The 15,458-nt window shown below is 45.2% G+C and overlaps 1 protein-coding gene across 1 annotated transcript; it reads left to right on the forward strand.

The window, feature by feature from the left end:
* Positions 1–3: 3 nt before the first annotated feature.
* Positions 4–5,842, forward strand: LOC104841550 (myosin heavy chain, skeletal muscle-like; the record flags this gene model as incomplete). Its single annotated transcript, XM_010583286.1, has 10 exons — positions 4–159; positions 246–411; positions 565–689; positions 883–1,191; positions 3,876–4,079; positions 4,423–4,548; positions 4,644–4,814; positions 4,901–5,005; positions 5,149–5,244; positions 5,552–5,842. Coding segments are annotated over 10 exons (1,614 nt in total), but the record flags the coding sequence as incomplete, so codon positions are not given.
* Positions 5,843–15,458: the final 9,616 nt, after the last annotated feature.

Below are 15,458 nucleotides of genomic sequence, written 5' to 3' on the forward strand. Positions count from 1 at the left end.
GATGCAGAGGAACACGTTGAAGCTGTGAATGCCAAATGTGCTTCTCTGGAAAAGACAAAGCAGAGGCTGCAGAATGAAGTGGAGGACCTGATGATTGATGTGGAGCGATCAAATGCTGCCTGCGCAGCTCTGGATAAGAAGCAGAAGAACTTTGACAAGGTCTTTTGGGCTCCGGGCCTGGGGTTCCTGGGCAGAGCATCCCCTCCCGATTGCCACATCCACACTGAGGTCCTGTTTCTCTTCAGATCCTGGCAGAATGGAAGCAGAAGTACGAGGAAACGCAGGCTGAGCTGGAAGCCTCCCAGAAGGAGTCTCGGTCTCTCAGCACAGAGCTGTTTAAGATGAAGAATGCCTATGAGGAGTCCTTGGACCACCTGGAAACGCTGAAGCGTGAGAACAAGAACTTGCAGCGTAAGTCCCTGGCCCTCTGCTCCTGGCTGGGCTTTCTCACAAGCTTGTCTATCTGCCACACTAAACGGGTCTGGGCCAGTTACCTTGGTGCACCAGGGCCTTTCCCCACTCTGCTGTGTGCCTCACCGTGCCACTTTTCACCCTTCCTTGCAGAGGAGATTTCCGACCTCACAGAGCAGATTGCTGAGGGAGGAAAGGCGATTCATGAGCTGGAGAAAGTCAAGAAACAGATTGAGCAGGAGAAATCTGAACTCCAAGCCTCCCTGGAGGAAGCTGAGGTACGTGCCCATAATCACTGGTATCTGCACTAAAAATATTAGCAATGGGGAAAAGTGGCTAAGAAATGTTTGGTCCTGCTCTGTCCTGGCTGGGGAGTGCAGCCAGCTGAGATTTCCTGAAATATTCTGTAACTACCTAGAAAGCAAGCAGTAGCTTTATCAACATTATAGATGTTTGCGTCCACTTTTCCAGGCCTCCCTAGAACATGAAGAGGGGAAGATCCTGCGCCTCCAGCTTGAACTCAACCAGGTGAAGTCTGAGATTGACAGGAAGATAGCAGAGAAAGATGAGGAGATCGACCAGATGAAGAGAAACCACCTCAGAATTGTGGAGTCCATGCAGAGCACCCTGGACGCTGAGATCAGGAGCAGGAATGAAGCCCTGCGACTGAAGAAGAAGATGGAGGGAGACCTGAATGAAATGGAGATCCAGCTGAGCCATGCCAACCGCGTGGCTGCAGAGGCACAAAAGAACCTGAGAAATACACAGGCAGTGCTCAAGGTATGTTTAGCTAAGGATGTGCACATAGGTGTCTAGCTTGTCTAATATCATTGAATCATAGAATGGTTTGGGTTGAAGGGGACCTTCAAAGATCGTCCAGTCCAGCCCCTCTCCCGGGGGCAAGGACTTCTCTTCGTAGATCAGGCTGCTCAAAGCCCCATCCAACCTGACCTTGAACACTGCCAACGATGGAGCATCCACGGCATCCTGTCACTGGGTTCCAGGGACAAGAGATCAGCACCTCCCTCTTCTCTTCCCCTCCTCAAGAAACTGTAGAGGGCAATGAGGTCGCCCCTCAGCGTTCTTCCCTCCAGACTAGACAAACCCTGTGTCCTTAGCCGCTCCTCAGAGGACATGCCTTCCAGCCCTTTCACCAACTTTCTTGGCCTCCTCTAGATGCACTCAAGACCCTTAACATCCTTTCTAAATTGTGAGACCCAGAACTGCACACAATACTCAAGGTGAGGCCACACCAAACCTTAATACAACAGGAATACAGCTCCAACTGTGCCTTAGCTTTCCTGATCCTACCCCTACACATCCGGGCAGCATCCCTATACTCTCAGGATACATGTCTTTGCTTCCACTGCCTAGGCATTTCCTTCTTACACCTCAGTTTGACCAGGAGGTCCTTACTCAGCCATGCTGTTCTCCTGCCTTCCTTGCCTGATTCCTTACACATGGGAATCGAGAGCTCTTGCACTCTAAGGAAAATGTTCTTAAAGGGCTGCCAACTCTTTTGTGCTCCTTTATCCCTGAGGGCACTTTCCCAGGGGGTCTCACCCAGTAATTCCTCAAACAACTGAAAGTCTGCTCTCCTAAAATTCAGGGTCTCGACCTCACTCTTCATCTGGCCCATATCCCTCACAATTGGGAATACCACCAGGGCACGATCACTGCAGCCCAGGCTGCCATCAGTTTTGACATCTCTAATTAGTTCGTTTGTGTTGGTAAGCAACAGGTACAGTAACGCTTCTCCTCCGGTTGGGCTGTCTATCCTCTGGATGAAGATGCTATCCTTGATGCACTCCAGGAGTCTCCTGGACTGCTTACAGCTTGCTGTGCTGCTTTTCCAGCAGATGTCAGGGTGATTGATGTCCCCCAGCAGGATCAGAGCCTGCGAGCGTGATGATTCCCATAGTTGAAGTAATACCGCTTCGTCAACAGGCTCCCCTTGGTCAGGTGGCCTGCAGTAAACACCAGCCACGAGGTTTCCTTTGTTGGCTTGGCCTCTAATGTTTACTCATAAGCTCTCAACCTGGCTCATCACTGTTTTTCAAAGACAGCTCTGTGCAATCAATCCATTTTTTACATAGAGGGCAACCTGCCCGCCTCTCCTTCCTTGCCTGTGCCTTCTGGACAGTTTATGGCCATTGATTGCAGCACTCCAGTCGTGTGATTCATCCCACCAAGTTTCAGTGTCAGCGATTAGATCACAGCTTTCTAGGTGCACAGTGGTTTCCAGCTCCTCCTGTTCATTACCCATGCTACATGCATTGGTATAGAGACACTTCAGATGGGCTATCAACCATATCGCCTTTTTAGAGGAACAGACTCCAATTCTTTTGGAGCATTTCACAGATGTTTTCCTGTTGCTTCCTAACATATCAGCAGCCCCTGGCTCTTCTCTGTTACTCAAAACTCCATTCTCTTCCCCTGTTAAGTCTAGTTTAAAGCCCTGGCCAGCTTGTTGGTGAAGACCCTCTTGCCCCACTTGGTCAGGTGAATCCCATCTGCTCCCAACAGACCGAGCTTCTCAAAGGCAGATCAGATCCATAATCATAGAAGACAAAACCTTGAATTTGGCACCAGCTAGACAGCCAGGCGTTCACCTGTTCAATTTGTCTCCTCCTTCCTGAACCCCTCCCCCTGACTGGGAGGATAGAGGAGAACACCACCTGTGCTCCAGATCCTTTTAACATTGCTCCGAGGGACATAGAGTCTCTTTTGATGGTTATACGTTGCCTTGTTGCAATATCATTAAAGCCTACATGGAATACTAGGAGCGGATGATAATCTGAAGGGCTCACCAGGCTTGGCAGCCTCTCTGACACCATGAATGCAAGCTGTTTGTAGGCAGCAAACTTCTCTAGAGAAATTGTCTGGATGGTAAATGGGTGTTTTGGTGCCTCTCAGTAAGGAATCTCCCATTGCTAATACCTTATGTACTTTTCTGGTGGCACTGGTTCTAATGTGAGTGGGTTTTCTCTCCAGCTGGATCAACTTGACATGGTTGACTTTTCCTGGGTCCTGTCAGTTACTCATGTGCTCTTCATTTTTCAAGCCCAGAGTATCGTGTCTGTTATGTAGTGGCACTTCAGAGGATGGGGGAAGGTTCTTTCTTCTGCCCCAAGCAGGGACAAAGGTCCAGTTTCCTTCACCTGGTAAGCTACTTTTGTCAGTCAGCTGGAGTTTTAATTCAGGCTTACCTTCCCCTGGCGCAGCCTTAAATTTAGGCAGGGCTGTCACTCAGCCTGGGACAGTGTGCAATACCATGTATCGATCTCCTCTGCTCACATTCTTAGATACTGTGCATATACCGACATAATAATTCTGCATATAAATACATATCATATCTATAAATATATATGTATTATACTGACATAATGATTATTAGACTGGTAGTAATAGCCATTGTGCAACAGTGCTGTACCGCCTTATAATTTCTCTTTTCTCTCTTAAAGGATACCCAGATACACTTGGACGATGCTCTCAGGACACAGGAGGACCTGAAGGAGCAGGTGGCCATGGTGGAGCGCAGAGCAAACCTGTTGCAGGCTGAAATAGAGGAGCTACGGGCAGCCCTGGAGCAGACGGAGCGGTCGAGGAAAGTGGCTGAGCAGGAACTGATGGATGCAAGTGAGAGAGTTCAGCTCCTCCACACTCAGGTTAGATTCATGACATTCAAAATATCAAGAGCCATTTTATTTTTCTCTTTCCAGGTTTTTCATCCTTGTAAAGTCTTAAATCATCTCTTGTAATAAAAAGGCTTGTACAAAGAATTGGATTATAGCTAAATGAGTAGGATTGCATTAACAGGAGTAGGAAGTGCTTCTTAAGATTTTAAGAACTCTATGCTCTCTAGCTGTGTATGACCTGACAGGATGGACCATTTGAAGGAGGATGCTAATATTAGACATAGAGATGATAAGTTTAAATTTAAACAGCAAATTTCTAAGATAAGTGTTCTGTTTTGGAACTAACTGGACAGTATTTTTTGTTGTTCAACAGAACACCAGCTTGATCAACACCAAGAAGAAGCTGGAAACAGACATTGCCCAAATTCAGGGTGAAATGGAGGACACAATCCAGGAAGCCCGCAATGCTGAAGAGAAGGCCAAGAAGGCCATCACAGATGTGAGTCGGGGGCTCCTTTCACTGCTAATGATGGATATATTCTCACCCAGAATGTCTCCAGCCCCCAAATGGCTTTGATCCCTTGCTCTCATCAGGCGGCCATGATGGCAGAAGAGCTGAAGAAGGAGCAGGACACCAGTGCCCACCTGGAGAGGATGAAGAAGAACCTGGACCAGACAGTGAAGGACCTGCAGCTTCGTCTCGATGAAGCCGAGCAGTTGGCCCTGAAGGGAGGCAAGAAGCAAATCCAGAAGCTGGAGGCCAGAGTGCGTGGGGCTTTTATTTGTGCATGAGTGAGCACGTCACGTAAGTAGCCAGCAGGGAAGCTCCAAAGATGGGGTGCTCATTGCAGGTGCGGGAGCTGGAAGGGGAGGTTGATGCTGAGCAGAAGCGCAGCGCTGAAGCCGTGAAGGGTGTGCGCAAGTACGAGAGGAGGGTGAAGGAGCTGACCTACCAGGTAAGGCAGGAGGCCGCCTTGGGCTGACAGAGTTTTCTCACAGCAAGTCAGATTTTGTGCACACCATCCCCAAAGGGAACTGTTAACCTCACATGATGCAGAACCAACAATTCATTCTCTTTCCTGCTTGCCAACCGCTCTAGTCTGAGGAAGACCGTAAGAATATTCTCAGGCTGCAGGATCTGGTGGACAAGCTGCAAATGAAGGTGAAATCCTACAAGAGACAAGCTGAGGAGGCTGTAAGTATTGCTCGAAGAATGGGCAAGAGCCACCTTCCATTGGGGCAGCACGCTCACTGAGATGAGTATGAATACCAGGAAAGGGGCATGAAAGAAACTCCCAAGACACAACAGTCTTGGCCACACCGTTTACTATGGTGTCGTGAGGCCTTGCTGAGTTCTGGGCACCCTGCAGCAGTCAGTGATGAACTGAGGGAAATTCTGCAGCCTGTTTTATACAGGACATCAGACTAAACAAACCCAGGGGCCACATCCACTGAGTGAGAAGTTCCTGAATCCTCACCACCGACTCCCTCTCCCCACACAGGAGGAGCTGTCCAATGTCAACCTCTCCAAATTCCGCAAGATCCAGCACGAGCTGGAGGAAGCTGAGGAGAGGGCTGACATTGCAGAGTCGCAGGTCAACAAGCTCCGAGCGAAGAGCCGGGAGTTTCACAGCAAGAAGATAGAAGAGGAAGAGTGAGGATGTCATGAGGCAGCAAAGTGACCTGAGGGCTGCACAAAATGTGAACCTCTCAGTCGCTTTCTTCTTCAATGAGTCTTTGTAACCATGTTAATGTCTAGAGAATAAAGAACGTAGATTCCTTTGCATACACAGTGTTTTTGGTTGTTCCAATTCAGTTGTGCAGTTACATAAGTCTGGGGCCTGTTCAAATGAAACATTTTATTTCACTTTAACCCCTGGATAGCAGTAGAGCTTTATTTAGCCCATCACCAGTATTCCTCCACCGTGTCCTATTACATTACTGGGTAGGGAGTAACACTAATTTAATTCCCAAACTGGCAAGAGGAGAGGATCAGGACAAAGGCAGGACGAGTACCTTGACTGTCCTGGCACAGCAAAAATGTTTCTGCCTTGGGGAGTCCTCTTTCTAAATGGGTGCTGTACACAGAGGGTCTCTTTGCTGGTCCCATTCTCACTGTGGCAAGCTGGATTTCGGGGCAAGTTGCCCCATAAAAAAAAAATAAATTAAAAAACCGGAGCCCTAAAGGCATCTGGGTGTCTCTGAGTCCTCATGGAGGAACTTACGCAAGGACTGAGGTGCTGCCTCCTTTGAACAAGGCAGGTGAAGGCCACAAACTCTAGAGAGTGGGGTTTTATTGAGCAAAATTAAACATCAGGCAGAGCTTTTTTTATGGAAGAAGTTAATAACCATCAGTGCTAAAGCAAAACAAATAATGTATTTGGATAAGAAGACATTGCAGTTCCTTACTTTCTCTGTTAGACAGAATAGCCAATATTAAGACAGGATGCTGCTGTTGTAAATGAAATGGACATTGATGAACGGGTTGGCAGAGTAACCGTGAACAAGAGGACTCACTATGGGATAAGCCCCAGCCAATGTAACATGTAGAGCCACCAGAACAAGCTAGGAACTGCTGCCCTACTGAATAGTGTCTTCCGGTAACGAAATATTAATATAAGACTATAATAAGCTTTTGTGCCAAGGAATAATGTGGATTTATGTGTGAATACGAAAAGCTAAAGGAAAAAGTTTTGATCACGTAAGATAAAGCTTCCGGTGGGAATAATTGTGGGAACACTACAGCTTTAAAGAAATCACAAAATCTAGCACTTTATGGAGGAAAAGACCATAGATGATAATGCCAGACTGTGTCCTACCTGTATGACTCTTCCGGCAATGGATGAGTTGGAATGTAGATACTAACTGCATCCTGGATGGACAGAAAGAAACAAGTCACCTACACAACGTGTGCTGGTCTGAAGTCTTAGACAAATGACAGCCTGTTTCCTGCAAGGCAAGAAGCAGTACTTAAAATATGGAACAGCCATTCTGGCAGCACCGGACCCTGGTGCATGGCGTAGCTGCTAAGAGCAGATTCTACAAATGGTAAAAGAGACTTGGCTCTCTTTCACTACAGGGACACTTATGGCTCCCTCAAGGTTCCTGGCCAGCTCTGCATTGCTAGGGAGCTTCAAGGAGCTGTGAAGTTGCTGGGGAAGGGCGCTGGAGTTGTTGGAGGGGAAGTGTGGAGGAGACGGCAGGAAGGAAGCCTTTTTGCACCGACCACAGCAGTCCGTGTGTTTGCAGCAACAGCATTCAGGGTTAGGAGGTCCTCCTTCTCCAAAGCACACTGAGGTTTACACCCAAGAAATCCACCCACATTATAACTAAATATGGAAGTAGTTTGCTAGGCAGCAGCTAAATATATTTAAGGAAAAGATGACACCCTGTGCTGACTCCTGTGTCACTGTAAGTGATGCTCTTGAGAGACAGCATCTCTGTCTGTGAAGCTGTGAAAGCTGCATCAATGCCAGCGATATCTGGGCACCAAAGAAGGGAAACCACCCCTCTCCTCTCTCCATTCCCACAGCATGCTCCCAAGAAATAGGTGGGATTCTTTCTTCCCGGACAAAACCTTTGTTTCCACACGTTGTAAGGAAGCAAAAGGACTTTGTTTGTACTAACGCACATATTTCTTTAAATGAATGAACAAACAAATGATACCAAGTGCAAAAGCTTAATTCCGAAGTCAGTGTATTGCAGCTGTGGCTCAGTAAAAGTGTGGTGAAGTATTTCTAGCTCCATGGGTACCTTTTTAAACTTGCCGACTGACTAGCAAATGCCACAACAACTTTGGGGACCATATTTTGATGCCCACATTCCCTGTTCCCCTTGGACAATATTACAATGACCATCCAAAACGAACAACCTGGCCTGACTGTGGAAGAATCACAATGCACTTGAAGCACTTGAAAATGTCAGGGCTCATCTCTCACCTGTAAGAAATTGTGGCTTGAAAATTTGTTCCTAAGTGCTCAACTGATGAAAGGTAATGCTGCAGGTTCCTTAAATGACAACGTCTTGGTCCAATTACCTAATTCAAACTGCACGTGTAGGAAACGGGGAGAAGTCCCACACATTGCACGGGGCTGACGTGGCCTTGCCACTGGCCATCCCGGAAAGCATGACTGGAGGCTTCTTGGAATCAGAAGGGAATATTAATGGGAGGAGTAAGGAAAACTAATTTCTACTCACTTTGTGATTTGCTGCCTTAGCTGGAGGACAGGAGTCATTTTGCATAGACACACTATTTCTGGAGTCAGACTGCTTGTGACCTGGTAAGTAAGTGCTGATGCAAGGGTAACTGATCTTGGGAAAAACATTATTGATATCAGACACTTCTTGTCAATAATTTGTCATAATAACGTTCATCATTGCTGTTCTCCAAGCACTTCCAGGACATACACTCAGGACCTAGAAACATTGCCTTGACCAAAAAGTGCATTCCTCGCCAATGACAGGAAAGGAGAAGGACAGAGAGTGAAAAAGCAAGAGAGGAGGGGAGGAGGGAGAGGGAGAGGGAGAGGGAGAGGGAGGGGGAGAGGGAGAGGGAGAGGAAGGGGGTTGGGGAGAGAGATTGAGAGAAATAAGTGGAGAAAGAGCAAAAAAAGTGAGACAGGGAGAGGAAGGAAGGAAGGAAGGAAGGAAGGAAGGAAGTGAACAATCAGACAAACATCATCTAGCTGTTGGTACCTGACCTTGGACTTCAACTCTGCTGCTTTTGATCAGCTGTGAGATCATTTGCTAGTTACAACATCAGCCCTCTTCAAGTAGTTGGGTCATAGTGCATGTAGCTGCTGTTCCTAGGTGCAGAATCATGGTTTCAGAGGCCAGAGGTGTGAAAAGAAGAACAGAGGGATGCAGGGAACTGGCTTGGGAGCAACTGTAACAACTGTACGTACACTCTGGAAGGGGAATCCACACTGCTCTTGTGAACCCACTGTCCATCCACCCATTTCATGCCCATTGCCTTAGTACCTCAATGCCTGTCTCGATGGGTAGAAGAGTGCCTTGGGAAACAGATCTGTTTTCTGAACCTCTGCTTTGTCCTGGCACTGCAGGAGGAGCAGGCAGGCAGGCTGTGTCTGGTGCCTCCTCACACCCCAAGTCCTTGTTAGCAACGGTGCCAAAAAAATGGCTGAAAACACTGAAGGGGTGTGCAACTTGGGAAAGCAGAGGTACTGGTGGGAGCGGGGAGGGCAGGTAGAGTGTGGGATGCTCCTGGGAGGGCAGAGAGAGTAAGTGTACACTGAGCCCTGCATGAGATGCTATTTTATAAGTGGGTAACTCTTTTTGATACAGTTAGTGTGAATGTGACCTTCAAGCAAACAACTATGATGTATAGAGCAGTGTGGTCATGCTCCTCCTCACAATTCCAACCTACTTGCAGCATTGGCATAAGTGTATCTGGCAGGGCAATGACACTATATCCAGGCCAGTAGACCAGAAGCCCTGTGTTTGCCAACAAAGAATTGAAATTCACATTGTAATGAAGGAAAATCTGATCCTGTGCTCCATCCATAAGGGTATTACTAGCAGAGTTAGAGATGTGACCATCTCACGCTACTCAGCACTTGTCAGGCCACACATGGGGTACTGTCTCCAGTTCTGATCTCCACAATTCAAGAAAGACGTGGACAGACTGGAGAGGGTCCAAAGGAAGACCACAAAGATGATCAAAGGACTGGAGAACCTGCCCTATGAGGAAAGACTGAAGAAGTTAGGTCTTTTCTCCCTGGAGAAGAGATGGCTCGGGGGGAATCTCATCACAGCTTTCCAGTACTTAAAGGGAGCTACAAAAAGGATGGAGGCTCTCTCCTCACAAGGAGCCACATTAAGAGGATAAGGGGTACCAGGTGCAAGTTGTACTGGCAGAGGTTTCATCCTGATGTAAGAATGAAATTCTTACAGTGAGAACAATCAATTACTGAAACAACCTCCCCAGGGAAATGGGTGGAGTCCCTATCACTGGAGGTTTCCACAATGCTACTGGACAGGGTGCTAGGTAATCTCATCTAGGCTCCCTTTCCCATGAAAGGCTGAGACAGATGATCTATTAATCCAACCTGGATTGTTCTACAGTTCTGTGATTTTTGAGATTTTTCATAAAGAAGGTTGTGGCAAAAGATAGGCAATGTCTATATAACTTCCATTTATATCCTCAAAAGAGTCAGACTTGAAAATGAAGCTGATATACTTCCATATAAAGATCTTTAAGTTTCTACTGTAGATGAATCATACCTCATAATCTTTTTTTTCTTCTCTCACTACAATGTGATTGTTTGCTGTTTCTAATATTGATATTTGAACACTGATTTCTGTCATTTCTGCTTCACTTTCCAACATGTCAGACATTTCCAGACATTCTCTTCTTCCCATTGACGTCTCAGTCTTTGCACCCTACTCATCTTCTGTGTAACTGAAGCTCCAGTGTATGGTGGAAAAAGTATCCTCTGTATCACCCTCATCTTATTTAAAACACTGCTCAGATGTCATCCTCAAGTTTGCTGTGATGGTGGGAGAAGGATAATTAGCTAACTCTGATGCACTTTCAAGAACTGCTTATCCTAACATGCTAGGTCATAGTTTTTACCTTCCTGTCCACTGCTCAGTGAAATGGTACCTTCCCCTTAAATGCAGATTTTCTGTCACAGTAGCTTTTCAGGAAGCCGCTTGGAATCCATACTGAAAAAGGGTGGCATCACCTTTATAAAAATGCAACTTCCAACATTCCCTACCAGGAGAAGTAACCATTTTGATTTCCTTGAATTGAAACAAGATCACAAGTATACCAAGCACTATGAATAGAGGGACAAGACTTGGAGAGAGAAAAGCCAGCCACTCATACAACCCCCCCCCCAACAACTTCCTCCAAATTTTACCAGCAGCACTATCCCAGGGGTTATGCTCTAGCTCCATGGATTTTAGCTTGCATGTCTCATAGCCCATGCAGTGAACATCCTGAACTGCTTTTCATGCCAGAGGATGCGTTCAAGCCCCTCATTAGTTATGATCATTAGCAGCTTTCTTCCAGAGGTCAGTTCATGTTTCCCACATTTTTTTTTTTTTGTCTGCACCAGCATGAAATTCTCTATTAGGGATGCCAGAGCAGATTTCTAAAACACATTTCCTTACCAGGCAACACATTATGCCAGCCACAGTAGGGCACACAAACAGCCTGCAAGAAACACAAAAAGATTCCCTCACTTCAATTTAAACTGACCTAATTCTCCTTGATTTTTATATGCAAAGTATGTCCTTACCATTGCCATGGTCCAGTACTCAGCTGCATCTTAGCAGAAGGGTAGGGATGAGAAGTTTTGCTCTAGTAGATCAGAGCATCGGCATTTCTTTTCAGCTTGTGCTAACATTCCTGGGAGCTCTTGTTTTACACAGAGGGCAGCAGAAATGCTGCTGCAGCAGAGGCTGGGCATTCCCTGTCAGATGGTTAGTCAGGGTCCACAGGGTGCACTGATGCCTCCAGCATGGTTGACAACAGCACTTGCAAGCTGCAAATCCCATGGGGAACATTTTTGAATAAAATAATCTGGTGTATCAGGTAATCCAAAGAAGTACAAAACTCAATTTAACTGGAAATGTTGGTGTCTTTGTCTGTGTTACCTGTGAGCTTTTTAATGTAGCTTATTACAAAGCAGATATGTCTCTGCATATCTGACTGTTTCAGTGTTTGCTGCAACATTTCCAACCAGCTTCAATGTTGGTGACATTGAAAGTGACAACATCTGAAAGTGACAAAAACCGTCATTGAAGAGTGGTGCCACTAACTGTATCATTGGGACTAATCTGTTTCAATGTGAGAAAAGGTTCTAAAGATGATCCAAATGGTCTCATCTCAAGCATCAATATGTGTCTATATATTTATATGTCTATTATAAGCATTTTATGAGCAGCAGGCCTGTATGAGAGAATGCATAAGAAACAGTAACAACTGAAGTATATAAAGATCACTAAAGGAAAACAAGCAGAAAAGCTAAGCATTTTGTGCTGGTTTTTACTTCAGGAGCGAGGAAGTTTCCAGAAAGAACATCTATTAATAGAGAAAAATGTGAGGAACCCTGTTAACTTAAGGTCTCCATTGGATACTTCAGTTTGTAGGAGAAAATAATATATTGAACAGTAACACATCATCTGTTGCAGAAATTTTATATACCCAGGAATGTGTAAACAAACAAACAAACAAACAAACAGATTAAGTTGTTGTAGAAGTGACCTGTTGTTTAAATCATTCTTAGTACCAAGGGACCTAAATGTTGTACCTGTGATATTAGGCTTTACAACTTTCGTGATTGTGGGGAAGTAGGTCTGTCAGTCTGACAACTGCATAACACAAATTGGTAGAAACCACAGTAAGAACAGAATTTGACAATGAAATCCATGTCTCACAATACATTTGACTTCAAGAGAATCAACAGGGACATGGATAAGAATGACCTAGTCAATACAGTATGATGAGATTTTGAAAAGTATATGCATTGCTCCCACATGACATGGTCAAAAGTTGCTTTGACTGGAAAGATATATTTACCTTGTGAATTAAAGCACAAGACATGAAACATGGAAATAAATGGTTAGCTGAGGTGGGAAGCCACGAGCAGAGTCCCACAGAGATGTGAGTTAGGACCTGGGCAGTTCAACATATACATAAATGGCCTGGAAAAAAAGGACTTATAAAAATGACAAATCATGGTAAGATCTGCTTGTAACACTAAAATTTCATGGAATGTCATGACACAGAATAATTGGATGATTGTCTGACAGGTCAGCTGAAATTTAGTTTAGTGGTATTTAACCTTTATAAACTAATAATTTCTCTACACCCTGAAAAATTGTTTATTCATGAGAAAGATCTGGTGTATTTATGATAGTTCTCTGAATTGTCAGCCCAAAAGCAGATTGACAACACAGATGGAAAAATAGGAGTTTTTATGGAATACACTGATGACAGATCAGATATATCATTATGTCATGGTATAAATCTTTCATGTGCCCAAAGCTTGAATATTGAATTTAGTTTTGGTAACCAGATCCCAAAAATGTACACAGAAGTGTCTCAAGTAATATCAGAGAGAGAGAACTGCTCCCATACAAGGACATCCTGAGATGGAAGAAGAGATGATTGAGCCAGGATGTGATAGACATCTGTAAAATCAACAGTTGTGTGGAGAAGGGGAAGATAAATAAATTGTGTCATGTGTAGATATGAAGCAACCAGCGGCAAGTAAACTTACTTTCAATGTTAGTAACACAAACATGCCTTTCTGCATTTCTTTGTCAGCTGCTACATGAGGGAACAGCATATAAATTTTCCATCTGGCACACATAAAACAGCACCTCATGTGACAGTTCACAGTGCTAAACTGCAGTGTCTCTGGGAGATACAACAGGATGTATCCTGACAGCCTATGGCTCAGCTATGCACCTAGGACACCATCCTTCAAGCACACTGCCTCCTCAGTGGTTACTCAACAGCAACATCTACATTGTCTTTGTACCTAAGAGAGCACGTCTTGGCCACAGAAGCATGTGGTGCATCCTTAGTAACACCATTACTGTGGCCTCTGGGCATGGTATACTGTCTTCCTTCTGCGCATAGGCTGCAGGACACTGTGGTGTGACAACTCTCTGAATTTCCACAACCTTGATCTTTATTGCACAGAGTGTGCACATGACTTCTCTGCCACTTAACTCATGAGTACACCAGCATTCACTGTAAAAGGGCCTATTTCCCAAACAAATCCTAGCTTCTGCTTAGCACTTCTTGTACCACCTTGCTGCCTACTTATCTACTGTTTTCCACATCAAACCAATGACATTGAGGATTTGATTCAAGGCCACCTTCATGCAGTGACCTAAGGCCAGGGCAGCAGTGGCCTTAATGGCCTGGTTGTCAGCAGCAACACAACTCAGACCTCTGTTATTAAGGAAAAGTACCAAGCAGTGAGACTACAGACCTGCTGTGAGAAACACAAGGTACTCTCCATGGAAATGTGAGTTCTCCTTTGGAGCCTATGAAGGTCTCACTCACAACAACCTGTGTTGAGCCGACTGGATGAGCAAGTTCACCATAAGCCTGCTAGTGGCCGACATGTTGCAGACCATGCTTTTTCCTGTGGTCTGTATGAGTTTGTCAGGAGCTTCACTTAGAAAGGATTCCCCCACTGTGGGGTATACTCATATATTTGCAGCACTGTTGCTTTACTCCTGTAAATAAATGGAAGGCCTTTTGTTATCTTATTTTATATGGCCCTTGTTCATTATAGAAAATTCATGGATCATGCAACTAGTTAGAATAGCTAAGTTTATGGTAAAAATGCTTTGTGACGATAAATTCTTCCAGACACAGGTCAGCATCACCTTCTGAGAATGTCTGCAGCCCCTGCAATTGCCGAGTGCCACAGTGTGTGGTGGTGACAGCACGCATCCTTTCCTTCTCTGAGTCATATGGAGTTACCAAAACAGGCGTTGCACCTTCAACAAGGCATGACAGGCCAAGGATGCACATACCTTTCCACCTCTAGCCACAAGGTCCTAGTGAGTTCTTATCACCACTGGTGGCTTCTGGCATTTACGTCATCAGATGAGGTATTGCAGAAAGAGGTGTAAACAGTGGGATAAGACCACCCAGAATATCTGTTTGCCACTTCCTACCCCTTCTACCAACGGCCTTGGCTCCAAGGATGAGAGATGAGTGATAATGCAACATGTGCAAATATATGGCTCAGGCAAGAAAAAACCTGATACTAAGAAGGACAGTGCACTGGAGATGTGCTACTCAAAAGTGCTTACCCTGCCCAGGGTATCCTTAAAAACTTTTCTTCCTTCAGGACACAGTCTCTTTTGCATCCACACTAAACAAACACCTTAATCCCTCCCACACACAAAACATCAGCCCCTAACTTATACTTACATACATGGCTCCTCCCCTGGCAAGACATAGCATCTACTTCCCATCAAAACAAAACATTACTGTTCACCAATACCTGCAAAACTTTAAGATTAATTACATTCTACCCCTTGGAGTTTTCTTAGGGACAGGAGTTATATTTAGGAAGTCCAAAGCTCAGGCATATGTAGTGAAAGCCCCCTATCAAAAATATAAGTAAACTTTCATGATAACAAAGGCAGTTCCTTTCTGCTGCCAAATCTCTCTGCCTGCCTGTAGGCAAAAAGACAGAAATTTCCCTACGTCCTCTATTCTGGTTGAACCCCATTCTGGTTCAAATTTACAACAGACTGCGTAAATGATCCAGAATGTCAAGGAAATCTCAGTCAGGTTGGAGAAGATTCTCCCACCAGTCATACCAGCCTTCAATGCCTTTGTGAATCATGAGAGGATCTAAGTGCTGCCCATTGAAAACTTTTGCTGGAGTGCCTGAAGTGCAGTCC

Source organism: Haliaeetus leucocephalus, unplaced genomic scaffold (assembly GCF_000737465.1).
Source record: "Haliaeetus leucocephalus isolate CR32 unplaced genomic scaffold, Haliaeetus_leucocephalus-4.0 Scaffold887, whole genome shotgun sequence".
In the NCBI taxonomy this organism is placed as follows: domain Eukaryota; kingdom Metazoa; phylum Chordata; class Aves; order Accipitriformes; family Accipitridae; genus Haliaeetus; species Haliaeetus leucocephalus.